This window comes from Lepidochelys olivacea (genome assembly GCF_965140295.1).
Source record: "Lepidochelys olivacea isolate rLepOli2 genome assembly, chromosome: 5".
NCBI classification, from domain to species: domain Eukaryota; kingdom Metazoa; phylum Chordata; order Testudines; family Cheloniidae; genus Lepidochelys; species Lepidochelys olivacea.
In genome coordinates this window covers 116,933,434-116,955,344 of record NC_140415.1, presented here as the reverse complement: position 1 = coordinate 116,955,344, position 21,911 = coordinate 116,933,434, and the positions used below count along the sequence as shown (strand labels likewise).

Below are 21,911 nucleotides of genomic sequence, written 5' to 3'. Positions count from 1 at the left end.
TATGATGAGATTACTGGTTCTGTGGATGAAGGGAAAGCAGTGGATGTATTGTTTCTTGACTTTAGCAAAGCTTTTGACACGGTCTCCCACAGTATTCTTGTCAGCAAGTTAAAGAAGTATGGGCTAGATGATTGCACTATAAGGTGGGTAGAAAGTTGGCTAGATTGTCGGGCTCAATGGGTAGTGATCAATGGCTCCATGTCTAGTTGGCAGCCGGTGTCAAGTGGAGTGCCCCAGGGGTCGGTCCTGGGGCCGGTTTTGTTCAATATCTTCATAAATGATCTGGAGGATGGTGTGGATTGCACTCTCAGCAAATTTGCGGATGATACTAAACTGGGAGGAGTGGTAGATACGCTGGAGGGCAGGGATAGGATACAGAGGGACCTAGACAAATTGGAGGATTGGGCCAAAAGAAATGTGATGAGGTTCAGTTAGGATAAGTGCAGGGTCCTGCACTTAGGACGGAAGAACCCAATGCACAGCTACAGACTAGGGACCGAATGGCTAGGCAGCAGTTCTGCGGAAAAGGACCTAGGGGTGACAGTGGACGAGAAGTGGATGAGTCAGCAGTGTGCCCTTGTTGCCAAGAAGGCCAATGGCTTTTTGGGATGTATAAGTAGGGGCATAGCGAGCAGATCAAGGGACGTGATCGTCCCCCTCTATTCAACATAGGTGAGGCCTCATCTGGAGTACTGTGTCCATTTTTGGGCCCCACACTACAAGAAGGATGTGGATAAATTGGAAAGAGTCCAGCGAAGGGCAACAAAAATGATTAGGGGTCTGGAACACATGACTTATGAGGAGAGGCTGAGGGAACTGGGATTGTTTAGTCTGCGGAAGAGAAGAATGAGGGGGGATTTGATAGCTGCTTTCAACTACCTGAGAGATGGTTCCAGAGAGGATGATTCTAGACTATTCTCAGTGGTGGAAGAGGACAGGACAAGGAGTAATGGTCTCAAGTTGCAGTGGGGGAGGTTTAGGTTGGATATTAGGAAAACTTTTTCACTAGGAGGGTGGTGAAACACTGGAATGCGTTGCCTAGGGAGGTGGTGGAATCTCCTTCCTTGGAAGTTTTTAAGGTCAGGTTGGACAAAGCCCTGGCTGGGATGATTTAATTGGGGATTGGTCCTGCTTTTGAGCAGGGGGTTGGACTAGATGACCTCCTGAGGTCCCTTCCAACCCTGATATTCTACTATTCTAGTGGTCAGAGCAGTGGATTAGGGATCAAGATCCCTTCTAGGTTCTATTCCTGAGATATTGGCCTCATTCTGTGGCCTTGGACAAGTTACTTAAACCTATCTGCTCCCCTCGTTCATGTGACGTGCAGGGTAACAGATGGGAATTAATTTACACAGCAAAGGACCAGGGAAGGTGGCCGTGGAGGGAAAATGGAGCTATGCAACCATAACGTAGACTACATCGCCACTGTTAAGTGCTTCATGTAAATAGCTGCACACACCAGGTTTTTTGAGTTCTGCAAAACCTTGGAGCTATACTGCATATTCTTGAGCACCATCTGATGTCACTGTATCTATTAACTATTTACACATACACCAAGATAGAGCTCTTCTGTAACAGCTGCCACCAACTCCCTTCTATTTACATTAATGAGAAATGCTGCAAACACTATGCTGTGTATCTGGCAGAAATGAAGAAGGACTTGGGGATCAGCCACTTTATGCTGTTTTCCAAGGTAGTAGAAGTGAGGTGAGATTTTCCCTGTAAATTAATGCTGACCACAGCAGCATTAACTAATGTGGAGCAGCCTGTGCATTGGGATTCAAGCATTTGAAAATGGCTCCAGTTGTTCTGGAGTCTCAGTATGTGTTGATGAGTTGCAACAGACTGGCCACCAATATGAGCTCCATCAGAAGGGGAATTAGTCTACCCCTTTCTCTTTTCAAACAGTGGATCGGCTGGCAATGTGCCTTCACAGGTTTCCTGCAGGATGTCTATATTTTTCCCATCTGTTCAGTGGATTTATGTGGCCATGCCCTTCTCCCTCCATGAGTTTGGAATTTGCTCTTGCAGAAGTGGTTTCTGCTTTATGGATTTGCATATGTTCTTTTGCCTCTTATACTCTTCCATGCTTATTTATTTGGCAGTCCTTAGCCTCTGTGTGCTTCAGTTTACTCATCTGTAAAATTGGGATAATATACTTTCCTATAGCACTCTCACAAGGATGATGTGAGGATTGAGAAATATTTTAAAGGAGAAGAACAGATGCTTTCAACTAAAATTAAATGTAAATAGGTGGCAACATTACTGAGAGTGCTGTCTGGACACTGGTGTTTAGAAGTGGAGGAGGGAGATCCTGAGCATAGGCTTTTCCCTATTTGGTTTTGTCAGCCTTGTGTTTGAGTTACTTATAGAGAAGACATATTTTGTATCACCAAATATTTAAAAAGGAGTAAATCTCCTTATATAAATGCCTGGTTGGTTTCTCGTTGCCCAGATGAATCATTTGGTAATAAATTACGCAAAGGAAAAAAAAATGAGTGTTTTCTCCCTTTTGAAATAATTTGTAACATACACAGTTGCTGCCTTCACATCAATTGCTGTATTGTATAAGTGCAAATGTAACTGTAAAGCACTTCAGAAGGGGTATAAAGGAATAGTAAGAAAAGCTCTAGCGCAGTTGGAACAAAAGACTGTGAGGGGAGCTGCAGAGTTTCTAATTACAGCTGTGCAAAACCTTCATGACACAACTCCGAGCCCAGGTGAGTATTCACCTGGTGTTGACGTTCATTCTGAACCTGAAATGTGGGCCAGGCATTTGTAAACCTTTAGAGGGAAACTGTATCGAGTTTCAGATGAGCCCAGGCCATGTTTGAAATGAACCTGGTCAGTGGGTGATATCTCTGCAAAACACAGTGAATATAATTTTTGCTGTTGGATCTGATCAAACCCCAGAATCCAAGCAAAAATCAGGAGGGCGCACAAAGCCATGCAAAGTGACTGTGTGATAAAGTTCACACTACTATACTTCGCAAGGCTGGCTCTAGGTCAGATTTTTTAGATGGGGTGCTGGTAAATTGCTTTATCTCTACAGCTGCTCATTAGGGGCCTGATCCTGTGAAGAGCTGAATCCCTTCAGCTTTTACTGAAGTCCAGTGACAACTGAAGATACAGAGCACCTTGCAAGATCAGGTTTCATTTAAGAGAATTTTGAGGTGCTCTTCAGTACTGTGGTGTGGATGTCTGGCTGTTCCCTTGCCAGTAGCTGCAGCTTTGGAGTGTGTGCCTATTCATTACAGTGCATGGGACACTGGGGCAGCTGCCCCAACTTTATAAGAGACATTCTATTAAAATAGCCGTTGTAAAAGGTGCATAGAATAGGGATGAAGGTTAAAAAGTGACTGGAGCAGTCTCTTCCACCTTAGACTTTGTATAAAGATGGCAACACAGTCAATAAGATCTATCCCCTGGAACCAAACTCATCACATGTATCATGGGCTTGATCTCATAGCACAAGGAACCGTGTCCTGGAGCTGAAAATGATTTGTGTAAGTAAGATGGTACACTTGGGAATCAGATTCATATGCGTGGACATTACAAGTCTGGCTCTGCCCAAATTAAAGTAAATGGCAAAGCCCTTGTAGTTATCTGTGGGACCAGTCCCAGTGCCTATGATCTTGATCCAGCGAAGCACTTAAGCTCATGATCGCTTTTAAACATGTGAGTAATCACAGTACCTGAGGTAAAAAGGTAAGCACAGGCATAAGTAGAGCCCTGCAAATCTGCGGATATCCACTTTGGATCCATAGACGTAGATCTCCATGGACCGTGGATGGATGAGGATCCAAATGTTACTTCTAGAGCCCTGCAAATCTGTGGATATCCACTTTATATCCACAGACCATGTTTGCGAATCAGATATGGATAGAAATTTCGTATGTGCTCAGGGCTCTAGGTGTAAGTGCTTTGCTAGATTGGCACCTATATCTGAATCTTCAGAACTCCCTTTCAGAAAGCAATTATCCTCCCGTCTTTGTTCACAGGTGTTCCCTTTCCAAAGAACTTCCTTCAGATTTGCAAGAAGATCCTGTGCAGACTGTTCCGGGTATTCGTTCATGTCTACATTCATCACTTCGACCGCATCATCATCATGGGAGCTGAGGCCCATGTCAATACCTGTTACAAGCACTTTTATTACTTTGTAACAGAGCTTAACGTCATAGACCGCAAGGAACTAGAGCCTTTGGTAAGTGGTAATATACAGCCTAACGTTGTGGAGAATTCTCCTTTTCCTCTCCCTTCATTGAGCCTTTTCCAAACCTGTCACAGTTGATTTCCACTAGGAATGAAATGTCTATGTTTCAAGACAGACCATTTAAATAAATGAACTCGTGCCTCTGTCAATAGGCCAGTTCCCTCTGCTGCAGCATTTACAGTTAGGGAAGTAGTAAGAATAGAGTGCAATGTGTGCGGGGGGAGTGGAGGGGAGGGCAGAGGTGACCTGTATAATGGTGAACTAGGATTTCCTTTGTAATAATTATGTAGGTGTTTGTGAAAGTAGTGGGTGTGCTGCACTTGGATTTATTCACTTTCAGTCAGAGGTTCAGACACTTGATAGCGCAACAAAACCAGATACTTCCCTTGACTTAGGAGACTTGGCTCTAGATAGATCAGTGTTTAACTTATTGTCTCCAAATATTAGATTCCAGAAATGGGAAATACTTTCACTATTTCGTGAAGGTTTAAAAACATCTTAGAAAGAGAGGAGAGGCAAGGTTCAATTTGGAAAGGGGTTCTCTATGCAAATGTTAGCACCGGGCCCGTGGGCACGTTTAGAATGGATGGGGCTTAGGGTTCTCCACAAGTCAGAAGTTGCAATTCTGTATCCTACAAGTTATTAATGAAGTATTAGCACTGTTCCCCTTTTTTAATGGTTAAATGCACATTACGAGCATGGCTGACCAGAAATGTGTCCCTCTGTGTGTAGAAAGCAGATGCTTGCCTGTGTGTCTGTGTCTCTGTGTGCATGTATGCACATGTGCAAAAAGTAGAAGCTTTTGTATGTATTTGTGTGTAAAGCAGATGCCTCTGTTTGTGTGTCGAGGAAGGGTTATGTGTTTTTGTTGACTGGAGCAGGAAATGTGGTGTGAGGCAAAGGAGACGCAAGTTTCCCAATGGACCCCAGAAAGGAATGGCCAGTTAAGAAATTTGCCTTTATGATATTAAGTAATCCACAACATCCCTGTGTTGTAGGTACCTGTTATGCCAGTGTTACAGATGGGAAAACTTAAGCACAGAGGGGATGATTCTCTGTTGCACTGTGACTCCTTTACACCACACTGGCAGCATAAATGGGCCTTAAAGGGGTGAAAACAGGCCCTTGAGGATATGGCTACGGTAGAGAGGGCTTTCCCACTGGCATAGAGATGCTAAAGCAGCTCCACCTCATCCCCCGTCTCTGTGCCCAGCATGGGGGACATGTCAGAGGCAGGAGATATGAGAGATAATCCAGAGGTGTTTGGAGAACACTGCTCCATAAGTTAGAGCAGCCCTGAGGTCTGTGCTGGCTGCAGAATACAGAGAGAGTAAAGGCAGTTTTAGTTGTTAACTCCCTTATTCCTGAATTCGGCCAGAGTGACGAAGGAGCTTGCCCAAGTCCAGAGTGAGTCAGTTGCAGAGCGAGGAATGTAATCCAGCTGGTGATATGTCCATTGTGTGCAAATCCTCTTGCATTCCAGCAATCTGTTCCTGGGAATGGGAATTCTGTTTAGAATTCTGATGGAATTCAGCAGCTTCAAAGAGGTTATGTCCCTGACCTGCATGGGGAAGTACCATGTCAGCAGGCTGATGGAGCCTCACCTGCTCTTGCTGCCTCTCCTCCAGAATCTTCTTGGCAACTATCAGCCTAGACCACAGCATGGAAATGCATAAAAACATATGTCTGTGTCTTCCTTTTCTTCTGGGCAGAGAGGAGGGAACTGATTGCCAAAGTGAACACAGACATGACAAATCATCTCAAACATTAATGCAACCGCTAAGGATGAGCTGTGCCCCCGCAAGATCACCGTTGCAGGAAATGAGCCAAAATTCTCCCACTAAATTACAAAATGGGCCAAGCTCTGATTAAATAAACAGATTGCCATGCGCTCTATAAACCAAAAGCTAACTGATGAATCAAAGTTTTTTTGAAAAAGGGAAACAACTCCAAATGCTGGTGCTGGATTAATAATAATAAAGCTGACAAATTACTAGTCTGGAGACAGGATGCTGGCTTATTAAAATGGGATTTACCCGACTTTTAAATCCCAGTACAGCAATTGTAAAATCAAAGCGCAAACTGGGGTTGTACATAGCTCATTTCCGTTAGGCGGTTACCTGATTAGCTCTTTGAGTCAAGCAAAAGATGGGGCTGTATTTTTAAGCCCTGCTGATTAGTGGGTCATTCCCCTCCACTCCCGAGACCTGGTTATTTTGACAGAGTTCTAAAAGTTCTTTGTCCCATGTGGCAAAAGGTAGAGCTGACTCACTTGCTAGCACTGCGGGCAGTTCTAAGGAGAAATGCAAGGACGGATAATTGAATCAGAGGGAAAGTCTTTGAAAACATGCCCTTCAGAACAGCTGATAAGCAGGACACCCTGAGACGTTACTGTAAATATTTTGAAATTTAAATTTGATTCTTGGTAAAAATTCTAATGGGGCTCCAGAGAGATTTCAATATACTGACCAAATGACAGCCCTGCTATATATATAATGCCTCGCTCCTGGCGCTTATTCTCTTTTCCTGCAGCGAACCAAGTGCCATTCATAATAAATAACAGATAACTGTATAGTGCGTTACATCTTTAGAGTGACTTCCAGATGTTAATTTGAGTCATTCATGGTCTTGTGGTTCAAGCCCAATCTTGTTAAGTGAATTGCACTCTTTTGCCACAGATTTCCTGTGTGACATTGGGCAAGCCAATTAACATCTCTATCCTCAGTTCCTCATCTATAAAACCGATATAATAATACCAGCTTTACAGGGGGTTTGTGAGGCTAAATTCATGAATGCTTGCAAAATGTTTTGTGATCCTTGAATGGAAGGTATTCTAGAAGTGCAAAATGCCTGTAGTGGTGGTTATATGATGATTATCCCCTCTTCCTCAGAGGAGACCCTGAAACTGACACACTGAATCATAGAATATCAGGGTTGGAAGGGACCTCAGGAGGTCATCTAGTCCACCCTGCTGCTCAAAGCAGGACCAATCCCCAATTTTTGCCCCACATCCCTAAATGGCCCCCTCAAGGATTGAACTCACAACCCTGGGTTTAGCAGGCCAATGCTCAAACCACTGAGCTATCCCTCCCCCGCCTCAAGTAAGCTGTGTTGACATCCAAAAGAAATAAAGTATAAAAAACTATTGGCCTTTTAGCAAGGCCTTTTTGGATTTGCTTTCTAGCCAGTTTAGGTGCTTCCATCAGTATCAAATTCAAATGTATAAACATCTTCGACTACGTCTTTACTACAGCTTATGTCGGCATAACTTGTGTCACTTAGGGGTGTGAATACCTGAGTTACACGGATATAAGCGCCACTGTGGACAGCGCTGTGTTGGCAGGAGAGCTTCTCACTTTTGCTCCTGAAAACTCTCCTGTCTGGGGATTGGTGTAGCTGGATCAGGGTCTCCTGAAAAAAAAAGTTAGTGCTCTAGATAGCTGCCTACAAGAATTATATTTAATGCCAGCCCTGTACCTCAAGAGGACAGTGGCAGTTGCACATGGTAAGTACACCATAAAATGGTGAGCTATAGCAACAGTGTCAGTTCAATCACTTGCTAGCTGTCAGAGGTAGATGCTGTGAGCTTTGAGGATTTGTTCCCAGTACGTTGCCTTTTGTTGGATAACGGTGACTTGAGCTGTGCAATAAAATCTGTTCCTGAAAAGCTGTGACGTCTTGAGCACAATCCTTGATGCACTGCAGTGTTCGTTTTGTTGTCATTGTTTGTTTTTGTTTTTTTTTAACTCAATGCATTGAGCTGGCCTGCAACTTACAGGCAGGGCTGTCTCCTGTTCTTTAGATTTATTAGCATTTTAAAAGGAATTTGTTGTAAATGGTGGGGTTTTGAGGCTAAATTTAGCTTCAGAATATGGTGGAGTTCATCTGAAGGAACAAGATCACAAAGGCAGAAGAGTTTTTAAAAGCACACTTTCTGGTTACTGAACTTTACTGATTAACATGCAGTTACATTATATTTCATTAAGAGGAGAGATGAATCAAAAAATATGTCCAGTCTCCTTGCTGTGGAACCCTGTGCAAGGTCACAGAGAGGGTGAGAACATATGCTGCGATTGGGTACCCAAAGCGTACTTTGAAACCAGTGTTTTTAATCTAAAGGTTCAGCTTACCTGAGCAAAACCACCCAAGCTTTCCATTGGCACAATGTCATCGAGCTGTTACCAGATCCAGGGCTCCCATGAGTTCCTCCATTACAAATTACACTCGAGGTTCATGGGAGTGATGGATGGGGCAGTCCTGCAAAATGCCAGGGGATGAACAAAGTGATTCTTCCACCCTGCTATCTCGGATTCTCCCATCATGTGCTAGGAGCTGGGAAATCCAAGCACACAAATAAGCTTATATTCAAATCTCGATACAATTCTATTGAACTGTAAACATACCTATGCCAGTGCTGGGCAACTTATTGGCCATAGGTAGCAGTATATTTCAATGTGCATATTCTTCTGTTTTAATAAGGACAGTAATGTTTTACGTAATGCTTTTCATACGGGCCAGGACTATGCTACAATGTTTGGTGGCATGACTGTGTCCCTCAGGTGTGAAAAATCCACACCCCTTAGCCAACATAGCTATGCCAGCAAAACCCACAGCTATATTGGCAAAAGAGTCCTTGAGCTTATGTTGTTCAGAGAATTGCTTTAACTAGACCAGCAAAAGATCTCCTTAGGTCAGCATAAATTGCAGGATAGGGGGCTCTACCAGTATAACTCTGCCAATATAGCTATAGTAACAACACCTTTTTAGGGTAGACTAGCCCTAAAAGCCCTAGAAAGATCCTAAAGTGCCTTACAAACTATGGGTCTGATTCTGATCTGTTACACTGGTGTAACTTCACTGGCATAAGTGGAGTTACTCCTGATTTGCACTGGTGTAAGTGATAGCAGAATTTGGCTCTCTGCTTCACTTTTCCTCCTGATGTGGCTTCTGCTTCTCCTCCTCCCTCAGGAAATCTGTGCTTTCTCCCAGATGTCATTTCTTACAAGTATTTTGTTTTATGAGAACAAAAAGTAATAAAATGGGGTGTAGATGAAGCAAATTAAAGCAAGATATTTTCTAAGTGTCTACTTACCATATGTATTAAAAACAGTTTCTCATTTAAAGATACAGGCACACATTCAGCCTTAGTGTAAGCAATAGCTACTCCAGTAGAATCAGTGGAGTTGAATTAATGGAATGAATCCAGTGGAGTTGGTACAGTCTTATGCTAGGACTAAATTTGTCCCCCAGTGATCAAATATAAAATGTCCTTATCCGCTCCATTATATTCAGTATTAAAATTGCCATTGATTTCAAAACAGGTAGGGGCTCCAATAAATTTTCACTTAATTTTTGATGCAATTAAAAAATAAGCATCTAAAATTGCTGAAAAAAATGGTTTTACATTTTTTTATAGAAAACGCTATTTACTGAATACAAGTCTAAGAGTTGGACTAGACAAACCAAAGAGTAAGGCAATGGCTTTTTATTACATTAACCTAATCAGAATATCTGTATGTCCTGTTGATTTACAGTAAGCAATGCTATAGACTACATCGAAAAACTTACACTATACTGGGCAGCATTAACGTTTTCACAGTTGCACACAGGGGTGCTGGAACAGTTTGTATAGTGGGGGTGCTGAGAGCCACTGAACCAAACCATAAACCATGTATATAATGGAAACCACTTCAAGTCAGGGGGTGCAGTAGCACCCCCAGCACCTTTAGTTGCGCGCACTTAAGTCAGGAAGTTCCACGGTTCAGATTGCGTAACTTGGCCTTATCTCTGTCCCTTGTATGTGATGAGACAGAGCCAGATTTTATTCATATTTACACTGATGTGAATCCAGAGTATTTCTTTTGTAGTCAATGTCATTACTTTAGATTTACACAGATATAAATTAGTGAAGTCTAGCCTCACTGGTTTTGAAGTACGCAATCATTTCTCAAATAATGCTAATATAACATCATGCACTATTGTGTATTTCTTTGTAAAGTGTGCTTTGTCCGATGCATGTTAATTAGCCCTTTATTGGTAGGCTTTTTGGAGGAGCAGCCAGAGATTTGAACAGATAGGGAAACTGAAGAAATGTTCTCTCCATGTCCTCCAGCAGGGTTGCAGATCCTAGACAGGAAGCAGGAGTTGCTGCTGTTCATGCCATACCTTGTTCTGTGGACAGAGTATTTCAGTATCCAGGGCTGTCAGGCCAACATCTTCCTTACACTGAGTCAGTATTTCTTCACGTATCTTTGTCAGTTCAACTGTACTTTTGATGCCAGCCCATGTTTATTAGGGTGTATTAATTAGAGAGGTATTCAGGGCAAACAACGCACATTAAACACTAAGATTTCTCTTCTCCTATTGTTGGCTTACCCATGGCATGACTAGCGTGATCCCCAGACCGCAGCGGTGCATACCAAGTATCACTGTGCTTTTATATCACACAACACTGTTGTCACTATGCCTAAGCCACAAGCAGCTACTGTTACTCTCCAGTTTGCGAACAGTTCATCCTTTCACAAAACAATTGGCAATTTTGCTCCATGTTTATCTATGTAACATAAAGTGTTTATTAATCATGCAGCTTATTGACAGACTGCTACTATTCAGAAATCCTAAAAATATATCTCCTCTGCTGTTCTGTTGTTAGCCCCATCTGAAATTTGGACCAGCAAGCTTTTGGGGTTTTTTATTTGCTTCGTTTATGTTTTAAAAAAGAGCAGTCCCAACCAGCGAAGTTAGTTATATTTGTCCAGTTACAGTGAACTAAAAGGTATGTTGGTTAAAATCAATGATTAAACAAGATTGTCATCCTGGGGAGTTTTCAAACTTAGCTTAAAATATAAATCCATTTATAATTCACTAGATTTTTTGATCGTCTTTGGTCGTTCTTATTGAAGTTTGTGCTGAAACAAGAATTTGCACCTTCCCAGTCCATTGTCTCTCGTGACTGTTCTGCATTCCACTGTGAAGTAATGGTACTACGTATACACCAGGGATGGTCATCTCTAGAGCAATAGACTGAGAGATCAAAAAACCAGAAATATTTTTGCACTGCCAGTGCAGCCGTGAGGGAATCTGGCCTGCAGGGTGAGAAAGACACTTCATTTCGCTGACGCCACCATGCTGTCATTATCCAAATCCTTTATATAGCTCTCTATATCTATATCTATCTATCTATCTATATCTATATCTCCTATCCCCTCTCTCTGTATATTTTGATTTTATAAAACCATCACCATGGTATCTCCGTGTCCTCACTTAGATCCTCCCTGAAGACTCATTCCTCCTGCTCTGCCCACAAGAAGTGAGTCAACAATAACATTATCATACTGTTTTAAAAATATCCTGTCCTCTCTCTCTGCTTTGTTTAGTGTGTAAGCTGTTTGGGGGAGAGACAGCCTGTATTTTGGTCTTGTATGGGTCCAAGTACATTGTTGGTGCTTAATGATGATAAATGATATGTACAAACTGTCTTCATAAAAATCATAAATGTCATAAAAATCCTCCGTACCTTTTGGCCCAGAACAATCTCAAACCAAGACCTATTGACACAGTTAGCCAAGACGATATGAGCATCATCATTGCCAGGAGACATTGGAGATGGATTGGCCATGTGCTTTGGATGGAAATTGATTCCTTCACCAGAGTAGCAATAACATGGACACCTGAAGGCAAGTGAAAACGAGGCCGTCCGAAAACAACATGGCGAAGAGCTGTGGAAGCCAAGCTGAAAAACCTGAGGCACAGCTGGGGAACCGTTGAAAGACTTGCCAGAAACGGACAGGAGTGGACGAGCTTCATCGCCGCCCTAAATGCCACAGGCGTAATGGGAACATGATGATGGTGATGAATGATGATCAGTAATTTACAATCAACAACTTCTAACTAAAATCTGTTCAAGAAACTGGAAACTTTTCTTTACTTCCTTCCCTAATGCCCAAACTTTGGTCGTTCAGATAAAAAGGAAACAGAATCTGAAGTGCCCTGGTTGGGGGTATGCCAAACCAGCATCCAACTAGTTACTTTTGAAAAACTGAAATCTTGATTCCTTGGCCTTTCTCTAATATATCTTTTGTCTACCCTCCCACAAAATTGGGTACCTCTACTGGATGGAATGCATCATCCACAGGCTGATCATTTCAGATTGGTCCACTAAAGCTGGTCCATTAAAGTCCACTTCTTTTTAGCACAAATTTGCTATGTATTTTGAGTATGCAAAATGTATATACAATTACACACCTAATTTGCATGCACTATCTTTGGCATGCAAATATTTTAATTGTGTGTACAACTGGCTAATAATGGTTATTTGACTACAATTGGGCTTACAATACTGACCTCTCAGAAAAGTGTTCCTCTTAGTGCCTGTTGTAAATAGTGGATATAAGTTCTAATACAAATACAAAAGTGGAAGAATTGAATATTGCTAGTCTGACATAATACCCAAGAGAATATAAATGACAATGTTTTTATGTGTAAATTTCACGTTTTCATTCAGTACTAGACCCCTTGCTGTTAACCCAGCTGTTCTTCTTTTTCGAAGAATCTCCTTCTTAAAAATCTTTTTCAATTAGAGTTCATCTTTTGTGAGCACTAGTCATATTGACCAATATTTTACTTTACATGTTGTCAAAGTGACCAGAATTTGACAGTTATGAATTTTCTCCATCCTATGTAAAAAAAAATGAACAAAAATTATCATTCAAGGATTTGTGTGGCTGAAAAATTTTACTCTCAACTGTGATGAACAGAAAAGGCAAGGCCCGAGCTACGGAATGGTGCCAGAGTTTTCAAAATTGTCATCTTCTGCGTACATATTTTATTGATTATTGTTAGTGCATCCGATGCTTTGATTGCTCAGTGTACTAATATATAATGGTAAGGACAGGAAACATCAAGAATGTTCCTGTTGATGATCTCCTTTGTCTGATTAAATCAGGCCAGGTTTTGAGTTGTTCAACTTGTGATTTTGAGAATGTTTTGGATTAACTGCAAAGCTGACTTTGTATTAAGCTGTGACGCAGTTGTCTCTTTCTTGTGGGTGCATAAATGTATGTTTCAGTTGCTTGTGGGGAGCGTACTAAATAGGTCCTGCCTTAAAGCTTGCTCCATTAACATTTGAATTACAGGCTGCTCTGCAACTTGTCCTCCTTTTAAATGAGTCCATGTTTCACAAATTGTTAAAAAATAAATATATCTGCTTCAAAGGCAATCATTAAGATATGATAAAAACAAGAGTTAAAATTTCCCAGTCTAATGTAGATAAACTAGAGGCAGTAGGAATCAGTGGGAAACTTTAGACAAATCTGCAGAGATTTTATTCCTCCAAATACATAAAATGCTGAAGAGCTTTAACAGGGCACAGTCATATTAAATATAGCACCTCTGTCTGAAACTTTTTTTTGCCTCCTGTTGTTTCATGTAGCCTAATATTGATGTGGGGATTTGGGGAATCTGTGTACAATTTATGACTTTCAGTTCGAGATTATGAATTCTCTGCATTGATCTCTTTATCAAACTGCAAACTCCATTTTGATTGTAAGACTAGCCTGCCGGCTCTGGTGTCTTTATACTTATTTAGGGATAAAATTTCAAGGCTTGGCAATACAGGGCTAACAATGGAGGGTCATTAAACCTTGACAGTCTTCTATTGAAATGGAAGCCCCCTTAGTCAAAGAAGGTGGCCAGACCAGGAAAACCAGTCCAGCCAGGTAGGGTTGTAACTGAGCAATGGATCACCTGATGAGGTTGATTGAGGTCACCTGATAATGAGGCCTGCAACTTTATAAAAGGAGGAGACTCTCACTAGCTGAGCCAATTTAGTGGGAAGGAGAAGGGACTAGAAGCAGAAGACAAGGCTGTGCATGACAAGAAAGGAGAGGATCTGGACCCCCTACAGGACTCTGAGCTAAGCCCAAAGAATGCTCGGAAGGGGTGAGGGAACAGAGGCAGGGAAGTGTGTGTAGATGTTTTATTGTTTTGTCTGGATCTGTAGATCTCTGATGCTGTCTAGAGCAGTCGTTCCTAATCTTTTACTAAGGTGACCCCTTTTGAGACCCCTGCATTACACATGTGCACCCTCCTCCCCAGCAGCACAACCATAATCCCAGCCCAGTGCTGAGGGGAGGCCCTGGGGAGAATGAGGTTGGAGAGCAGGCTCACCCTGCCTGCACTCACCCTGCAGTGTCTGTTCCTGTCCTGCAGGACTGGGCCCAGCTCCCCATTCTGGATGTTGTGAGCTGATGTATGGGGGCGCAGCACCACTCAGATCATGACAGAGGGCCATCTGGGCCAGAGCTGAGTGGTGCTGTGACCCAGTGCACCAGGACTCAACAGGGGGAGCTGGGCCCAGCACCATGGGACAGAAACCGCCACTGCGGGCCAGGAGAAGCGTATGTTTGCCTAGGCCCATCTAGGACCTTCATGTGACACAGCACTGTTTTGGAAACACTGATCTAGAGTAAAGATAAATGGTTTTAGAATTCCTCTGCAAACCCTTTGTGTTATGTACTTCAACTATCATATGTCCCTGGAGAGGTAAACTAGTGTACCCACAAGGTTGGAGCTTTGGGAGAGGGTGTGCTTAAGCAACTGGGGTGTCTTGGGTTGGGGGGCGGGGGGGTTATCATGGATTAGAGAGTTAGCAAAGAATACTTGCCTTGCATCCACTTTGACTTGGATTTATTCCATAACACTGGCACATGTTCTATAGAATATTTTGTCCTAATCCCATTGACATTTGACGCCAGTGGCGAAATTCCCAGTAACATCAGTGGGAGCTTGCTCAGGGTCTGCACACGTGATTATTCATGAGGTTTTCCTTGTTTTTGTGGTTCCTTTTCTAGCAAGTGTGTCGCAAGCCAGAGCTTGGCCCTTTATGATTACACGTCAGTCAGTACCGGAGTATTGTTTATTTCCTGCAAACGTTGCCATACGGATTCAGATTAAGGGTTATAATAATTCCCTGAACACTGAGCCAAACTCATCTCTGAAGTAACCTCATTGAAGCCGGTGGTATTACATGAAGGATTAATTTGGTCCTGTTTGTCAAGATAATTGAGTAAATTCAAGTAAAACGGTATCAAAACCTAACAAAGGAAACAACCAAATGAACATCAGACCTGTTGGCTATTGACCAACAATCTCTCTCACTGAATATGGAGTGCATTGAGAGAGCTTACCAAAGAGAAGGTTAAGTGGTGACTTGATTAAAATCTGTAAGTGTCCACATGGGGAAAAAATATTTTATAATGGGCTGTTTGGTCGAGCAGAGAAAAGTATCACATGCTGCAATGGCTGGAAGCTGAAGCTAAATAAATTCAGACTGGAAATAAGGTGTACCTTTTTAACAGTAAAAAGAAAAGGAGGACTTGTGGCACCTTAGAGACTAACAAATTTATTTGAGCATAAGCTTTCGTGAGCTACAGTCTCTAAGGTGCCACAAGTCCTCCTTTTCTTTTTGCAGATACAGACTAACACGGCTGCTACTCTGAAACCTTTTTAACAGTGAGAGTAATTAATCATTGGAACAATTTAGCTTGATTTTGTGGTGATTCTCCATCACAGACCATTTTTAAATCAAGATATTTTCTAGGAACTATTTTGTGGAAGTTTTTGACCTGTGTTATATAGGACGTCACACTAGATAACAATGGTGCCTTCTGGCCTTGGAGCCTATGAATCTGTGAGAGGTATACAACCGTTAGAGATAGGGCAAAAGGTTTGAATATCTTTATTTTTTTGAAAGATTTTTGTAAAGGTAGTATTGGGGCATGGTATTCAGCTAAAACACTGTATTACTACACAGGTTGAAAAGAAAGGAAGAGAAGACTCTTGCAAATGACTTTACTGTTCCAGAATTGGCTTCAGTGTTCACATCATGGTTAATTAGATGTCCAAGTATAGGTTTCAGTTATGCAACACTGGAGCCTGACATTCTTGATCTGTGTTCATATAATTATAGAATATCAGGGTTGGAAGTGACATCAGGAGGTCATCTAGACCAAACCCCAACTAAATCATCCCACCCAGGGTTTTGTCAAGCCTGACCTTAAAAACTTCAAAGGAAGGAGATTCCACCACCTCCCTAGGTAACGCATTCCAGTACTTCACCACCCTCCTAGTGAAAAAGTTTTTCCTAGTATCCAACCTAAACCTCCCCCACTGCAACTTGAGACCATTACTCCTCGTTCTGTTATCTTCTACCACTGAGAACAGTCTAGATCCATCCTCTTTGGAACCCCCTTTCAGGTAGTTGAAAGCAGCTATCAAATCCCCCCTCATTCTTCTCTTCCGCACACTAAACAATCCCAGTTACCTCAGCCTCTCCTCATAAATCACGTGTTCCAGTCCCCTAATGATTTTTGTTGCCCTCCGCTGGACGTTTTCCAATTTTTCCACATCCTTCTGGTAGCGTGGGGCCCAAAAGTGGACACACTACTCCAGATGAGGCCTCACCTATGTCGAATAGAGGGGAACGATCATGTCCCTCGATCTGCTGGCAAGGCCCTTACTTATACAGCCCAAAATGCCACTGGCCTTCTTGGCAACAAAGGCACACTGTTGACTCATATCCAGCTTCCTGTCCACTGTAACCCGTAGGTCCTTTTCTGCAGAACTGCTGCCTAGCCATTCGGCCCCTAGTCTGTAGCGGTGCACGGGATTCTTCCATCGTAAGTGCAGGACTCTGCACTTGTCCTTGTTGAACCTCATCACATTTCTTTTGGCCCAATCCTCTAATTTGTCTAGGTCCCTCTGTATCCTATCCCTACCCTCTAGCGTATCTACCTCTCCTCCCAGCTTAGTGTCATTTGCAAACTTGCTGAGGATGCAATCCACGTTATCCTCGAGATCATTAATGAAGATATTGAACAAAACCAGCCCGAGGACCGACCCTTGGGGCACTCCACTTGATACTGGCTGCCAGCTAGACATGGAGTCATTGATCACTACCTGTTGAGCCTGACAATCTAGCCAGCTTTCTATCCACCTTACAGTCCATTCATCCAGCCCATACTTCTTTAACTTGCTGGCAAGAATACTGTGGGAGACCGTGTCAAAAGCTTTGCTAAAGTCAAGGAACAACACGTCCACTGCTTTCCCCTCATCCACAGAGCCAGTTATCTCATCATAGAAGGCAATTAGATTAGTTAGGCATGACTCGCCCTTGGTGAATCCATGCTGACTGTTCCTGATCACTTTCCTCTCCTCTAAGTGCTTCAGAATTGATTCCTTGAGGACCTGCTCCATGATTTTTCCAGGGACTGAGTTGAGGCTGACTGGCCTGTAGTTCCCAGGATCCTCCTCCTTCCCTTTTTTAAAGATGCGCACTACATTAGCCTTTTTCCAGTCATCCGGGACCTCCTCCGATCGCCATGAGTTTTCAAAGATAATGGCCAATGCTCAGCAATCACATCCGCCAGCTCCTTTAGCACTCTCAGATGCAGCGCATCCGGCCTCATGGACTTGTGCTTGTCCAGCTTTTCTAAATAGTCCCGAATCACTTCTTTCTCCACAGAGGGCTGGTCACCTCCTCCCCATGCTGTGCTGCTCAGTGCAGTAGTCTGGGAGCTGACCTTGTTCGTGAAGACAGAGGCAAAAAAAGCATTGAGTACATTAGCTTTTTTCACATCCTCTGTCACTTGGTTGCCTCCCTCATTCAGTAAGGGGCCCACACTTTCCTTGACTTTCTTCTTGTTGCTAACATACCTGAAGAAACCCTTCTTGTTACTCTTAACATCTCTTGCTAGCTGCAACTCCAGGTGTGATTTGGCCTTCCTGATTTCACTCCTGCATGCCCGAGCAATATTTTTATGCTCTTTCCTGGTCATTTGTCCAGTCTTCCACTTCTTGTAAGCTTCTTTTTTGTGTTTAAAATCAGCAAGGATTCCATTGTTAAGCCAAGCTGGTCGCCTGCCATATTTACTATTCTTTCTACACATCGGGATGGTTTGTCCCTGTAACCTCAATAAGGATTCTTTAAAATACAGCCAGCTCTCCTGGACTCCTTTCCTCCTCGTGTTATTCTCCCAGGGGGTCCTGCCCATCAGTTCCCTGAGGGAGACAAAGTCTGCTTTTCTGAAGTCCAGCATCCGTATTCTGCTGCTCTCCTTTCTTCCTTGTGTTCCCGAGTAAACAGCCTGTTTTTTGTGACCAAGATACTAAGGGCTTTGTTCACTCAATGGTTGCTTGCCCTTTATGAACGCTGAAGTCTTGAAAAAGAAAACAACAACAAAAACCTCATCTAGCCTTACGAGGGTCTCTTCCTCATCCTCACCGGACAAGGTGCTGGTGGGCAAGGCCTCAGCCCTAGCCCTGGAGGACAGCAGGGTGCTACAGCAATTGCTGTGGTGGGTTGCCCAGGGCCTGGGCATTCAGGCGGAGGAGGTAGTGGAGGTCACAGATCCAGTGGTAGACATCCTTACCCCCTCCGGATCTGCACGTATTTCCCTGCTTTTTATAAAGTCCATCTCTGACACCACAAAACCTTGGTGGCAGACCCCAGCCTCATTGCCCCCTATGGCTAATTGCAATGAAAGGCGCTACTGTGTGCCATCTAGGGGCTATGAGCATTTGTATACTCATCCCCCACCTGATTCTCTCGTGGTTGATGCTGCCAACCAAGGTGAACGCCAGGGCTTCCAGGGACCCTCCCCAAAGAATCGGAAGGCAAAACGTCTCAACCTTTATGGGAGAAAGGTCTATTCCACTGGCGGATTGCAGCTCCACATCTCTAATCAGCAGGTACTGCTACAACACGTGCGGGGCAGTGGCGAAGTTTGCAGAGCTGATGCCGCAGGACTCCTGTGTTGAGTTTTCCGCTCTGGTGGAGGAGGGGAAGCTCATTTCGCAAACTTTGCTACAAGCCACACTAGATGGAGCGGATGCGGCTACCCACATGATGGCTACGGGCATAGCCCTGAGAAGGGGCTCCTGACTTCAGGTCTCGGGCCTGCCGTGTGAGGTTCAACTGACTATTCAGGACCTCCCATTTGAGGGTTGGGCTCTCTTTTTCGAGAAAACAGACAAAAGACTGCATAGCCTAAAGGACTTAAGAGCCACTCAAATCATTGGGCCTCCATACTCCCGCTACACAGCGGAAGCATTTTAGACCACAACCTCCCCCGCACTTCTACCAGCAGAACGGTCAGGACGGTTCCTGGAGGAGGAATGGGAGTGTCAGGAAAAGGCCACACCTGTCATCAGACCAGGGCTCTGGCCAATCCAAGCCACCTTCCGGCCCGAAACAGGCCTTTTGAAGGTGAGGTTGAGGACAGCACACCAGAACAAAAGCTGGATCTACCTCGCCTTACCTTTTTGTCCCGACTGTCCCCTTTCTACTGTGCTTGGTCCCGAATCACTTCGGACCGCTGGTTGCTCCACACGGTATAGAAGGGATACTCCATCCAATTTTGTGCTCTTCCACCCCCCTTCCCTCTTCAGGGGCCCCTCTCACGAGCAACTCCTTATTCAGGAGGTGCACTCACTCCTTTCACTAGGGGCAGTGGAAGAGGTTCCTTAGGAGCAGAAGGGCAGTGTTTTTTTTTCTCGGTATTTCCTAATACCGAAAGCCAAAGGTGGGCTCAGGCCCATCCTAGACCTGCAAGAACTCAACAAGTTAGTGCAGAAGCTCAATTTCCACATGGTCTCTTTGGCCTCCATCATCCCTTCATTGGATCCAGGAGACTGGTATGCCGCCCTCGACTTGAAGGACGTGTACTTTCACATAACAGTAACTCAGTCCCACCGAAAATACCTCAGGTTTGTTATGAACAGCACCCACTATCAGTTCACAGACCTCCCATTCGGCCTGTCAGTGGCACCTTGGGTATTCACCAAGTGTATGGCAGTCATGGCCACGTTCCTTCACAAGCGGCAGATACAGGTGTTCCTGTACCTCGACAACTGGCTGATCAAGGGCTGATCCTGGACTGAAGTAGAGATGCAGGTCACCTTCATAAGAGCTTCTTTCAGCGAACTGGGCCTGCTACTGAACGAGAGGAAATCAACACTGTCCCCAGCTCAGAGGATAGAGTTTGTAGGGGCAGTACTGGACTCAACCCATGCCAGGGCATTCCTTTCCGAAACGAGATTTCGAGCCCTGGGCAACGTTATTCGAGGTCTCAGACAGTTCTCCACTACCACAGCATGGAACTGCCTGAAACTTCTAGGACACATGGCAGCTTGTACCTGTGTAGTACAGCATGCCAGACTCAGACTTCAACCTCTTCAGTCATGGCTGGCGTCAGTGTATCGGCCAGTCTGGGACAGTTCGAACAGGATTGTAAGCCTGCCTCGCCCGGTACTCAATTCCCTCCTGTGGAGGCTCGACCGCAGGTTGTATGTGCAGGGGTTCCTTTCACCAGCCCCCAGCCATCCCTCTTGTTAGTGATGGAGGCGTCTGACTTTGGCCGGGGGGCACATTTGGGAGAACTCAGAACACAAGGCCTCTGGTTTCAGGTGGATCTCATTCTACACATCAGTGTCAGAGAGCTGAGAGTGGTGTGCCTGGCGTGCCAGACTTTCTGAGCACATCTAGCAGGGAGATGTGTATAAGTCATGACAGACAACACCATGGCAATGTTTTATATCAACAAATGGGGGTGTGCGATCCTCGCCCCTGTGCCAGGAAGCCCCCATGCTGTGGGACTTCTGTGTAGAGCATTCTATACACACTGTAAGCATTGTACCTCCCTGAGTACAGAATGAGCTGGTGGACCATCTCAGCAGGTCGTTCTACGGCCACGAGTGGTCCCTTCACCCGGACATTGTGAACTCAATCTTCCATCAGTGGGGTTTTCCCCAGATAGATTTGTTCGCCACACGACGCAACCGGAAGTGTCAGCAGTTTTGCTTCTTCATGAGTCATAGCCCAGGCTCCATCGCAGACATGTTCCTCCTCCCATCGGGAAGCCATCTCCTGTACGCGTTCCCGCCTGTCCCTCTCATTCACAAAGTGCTCCTCAAGATACGGAGAAAAGAAGCTTCAGTGATTCTGATAGCTCCAGCCTGGCCCCGCCAGCACTGGTACACATCACTCCCAGAAATGTCCGTGGAAGCTCCAGTCACCCTGCAGCTCTTCCCGGACTTACTAACTCAGGATCATGGCCATCTACAACATTCAAACCTAGAGTTGCTGCATCTCACAGCGTGGAAGCTCCATGGCTGAACCCACCAGGCTACCTACCTTGCTAAGTGGAAGAGTTTTTTAGTCTGTTCGGCACAGCATCCTTCATCCTCGACGCCTGCCTCAGTCTTATATAAGTGGCACAATCTTCTCCATCTCAAGCAGCAGGGGCTGTCCATGTCATCAATAAGGGTTCATCCAGGTTCAGAGGCCCGCTCGGTCTTTGCCAACCCTATGGTCAGCCGTTTCCTTAAAGGGCTCGACAGGCTATACCCACATATCCGGCAGCCTGTCCTGGCTTGGGACCTCAATCTGGTCCTTCCCAGACTCATGGGACCGCTCTTTGAACCTTTGGCGACATGCTCCCTGCTCCATCTCTCATACAAGGTAGCGTTTCTGGTAGCAATAACCTCAGCCAGGAGGGTGCCTGGGCTGAAGGCCCTGACATCAGAGCCCCCTTACACTGTGTTCCATAAGGACAAGGTCCAGCTCAGACCTCACTTGGCTTTCCTCCCCAAGGTTGTATCCCAGTTTCACATCAATCAGGACATCTTCCTCCTGGTATTC

The 21,911-nt window shown here is 44.3% G+C and overlaps 1 protein-coding gene across 3 annotated transcripts in view; it reads left to right on the top strand.

Annotated features, from left to right (window-relative positions):
- The window catches only part of MOB3B (MOB kinase activator 3B), a 157,422-nt gene that overhangs the window by 122,291 nt on the left and 13,220 nt on the right, over positions 1 to 21,911 (top strand). For all 3 annotated transcript variants that reach the window (XR_014711850.1, XM_084629573.1, XM_084629572.1), the window contains exon 3: positions 4,002 to 4,204. Coding sequence is in view for 2 of the 3 variants with exons in the window: in XM_084629573.1 (XP_084485699.1) it covers positions 4,002 to 4,204 (203 nt within the window). In the remaining variant the exon portion in view is untranslated. The remainder of the gene's footprint in view (positions 1 to 4,001; positions 4,205 to 21,911) is intronic.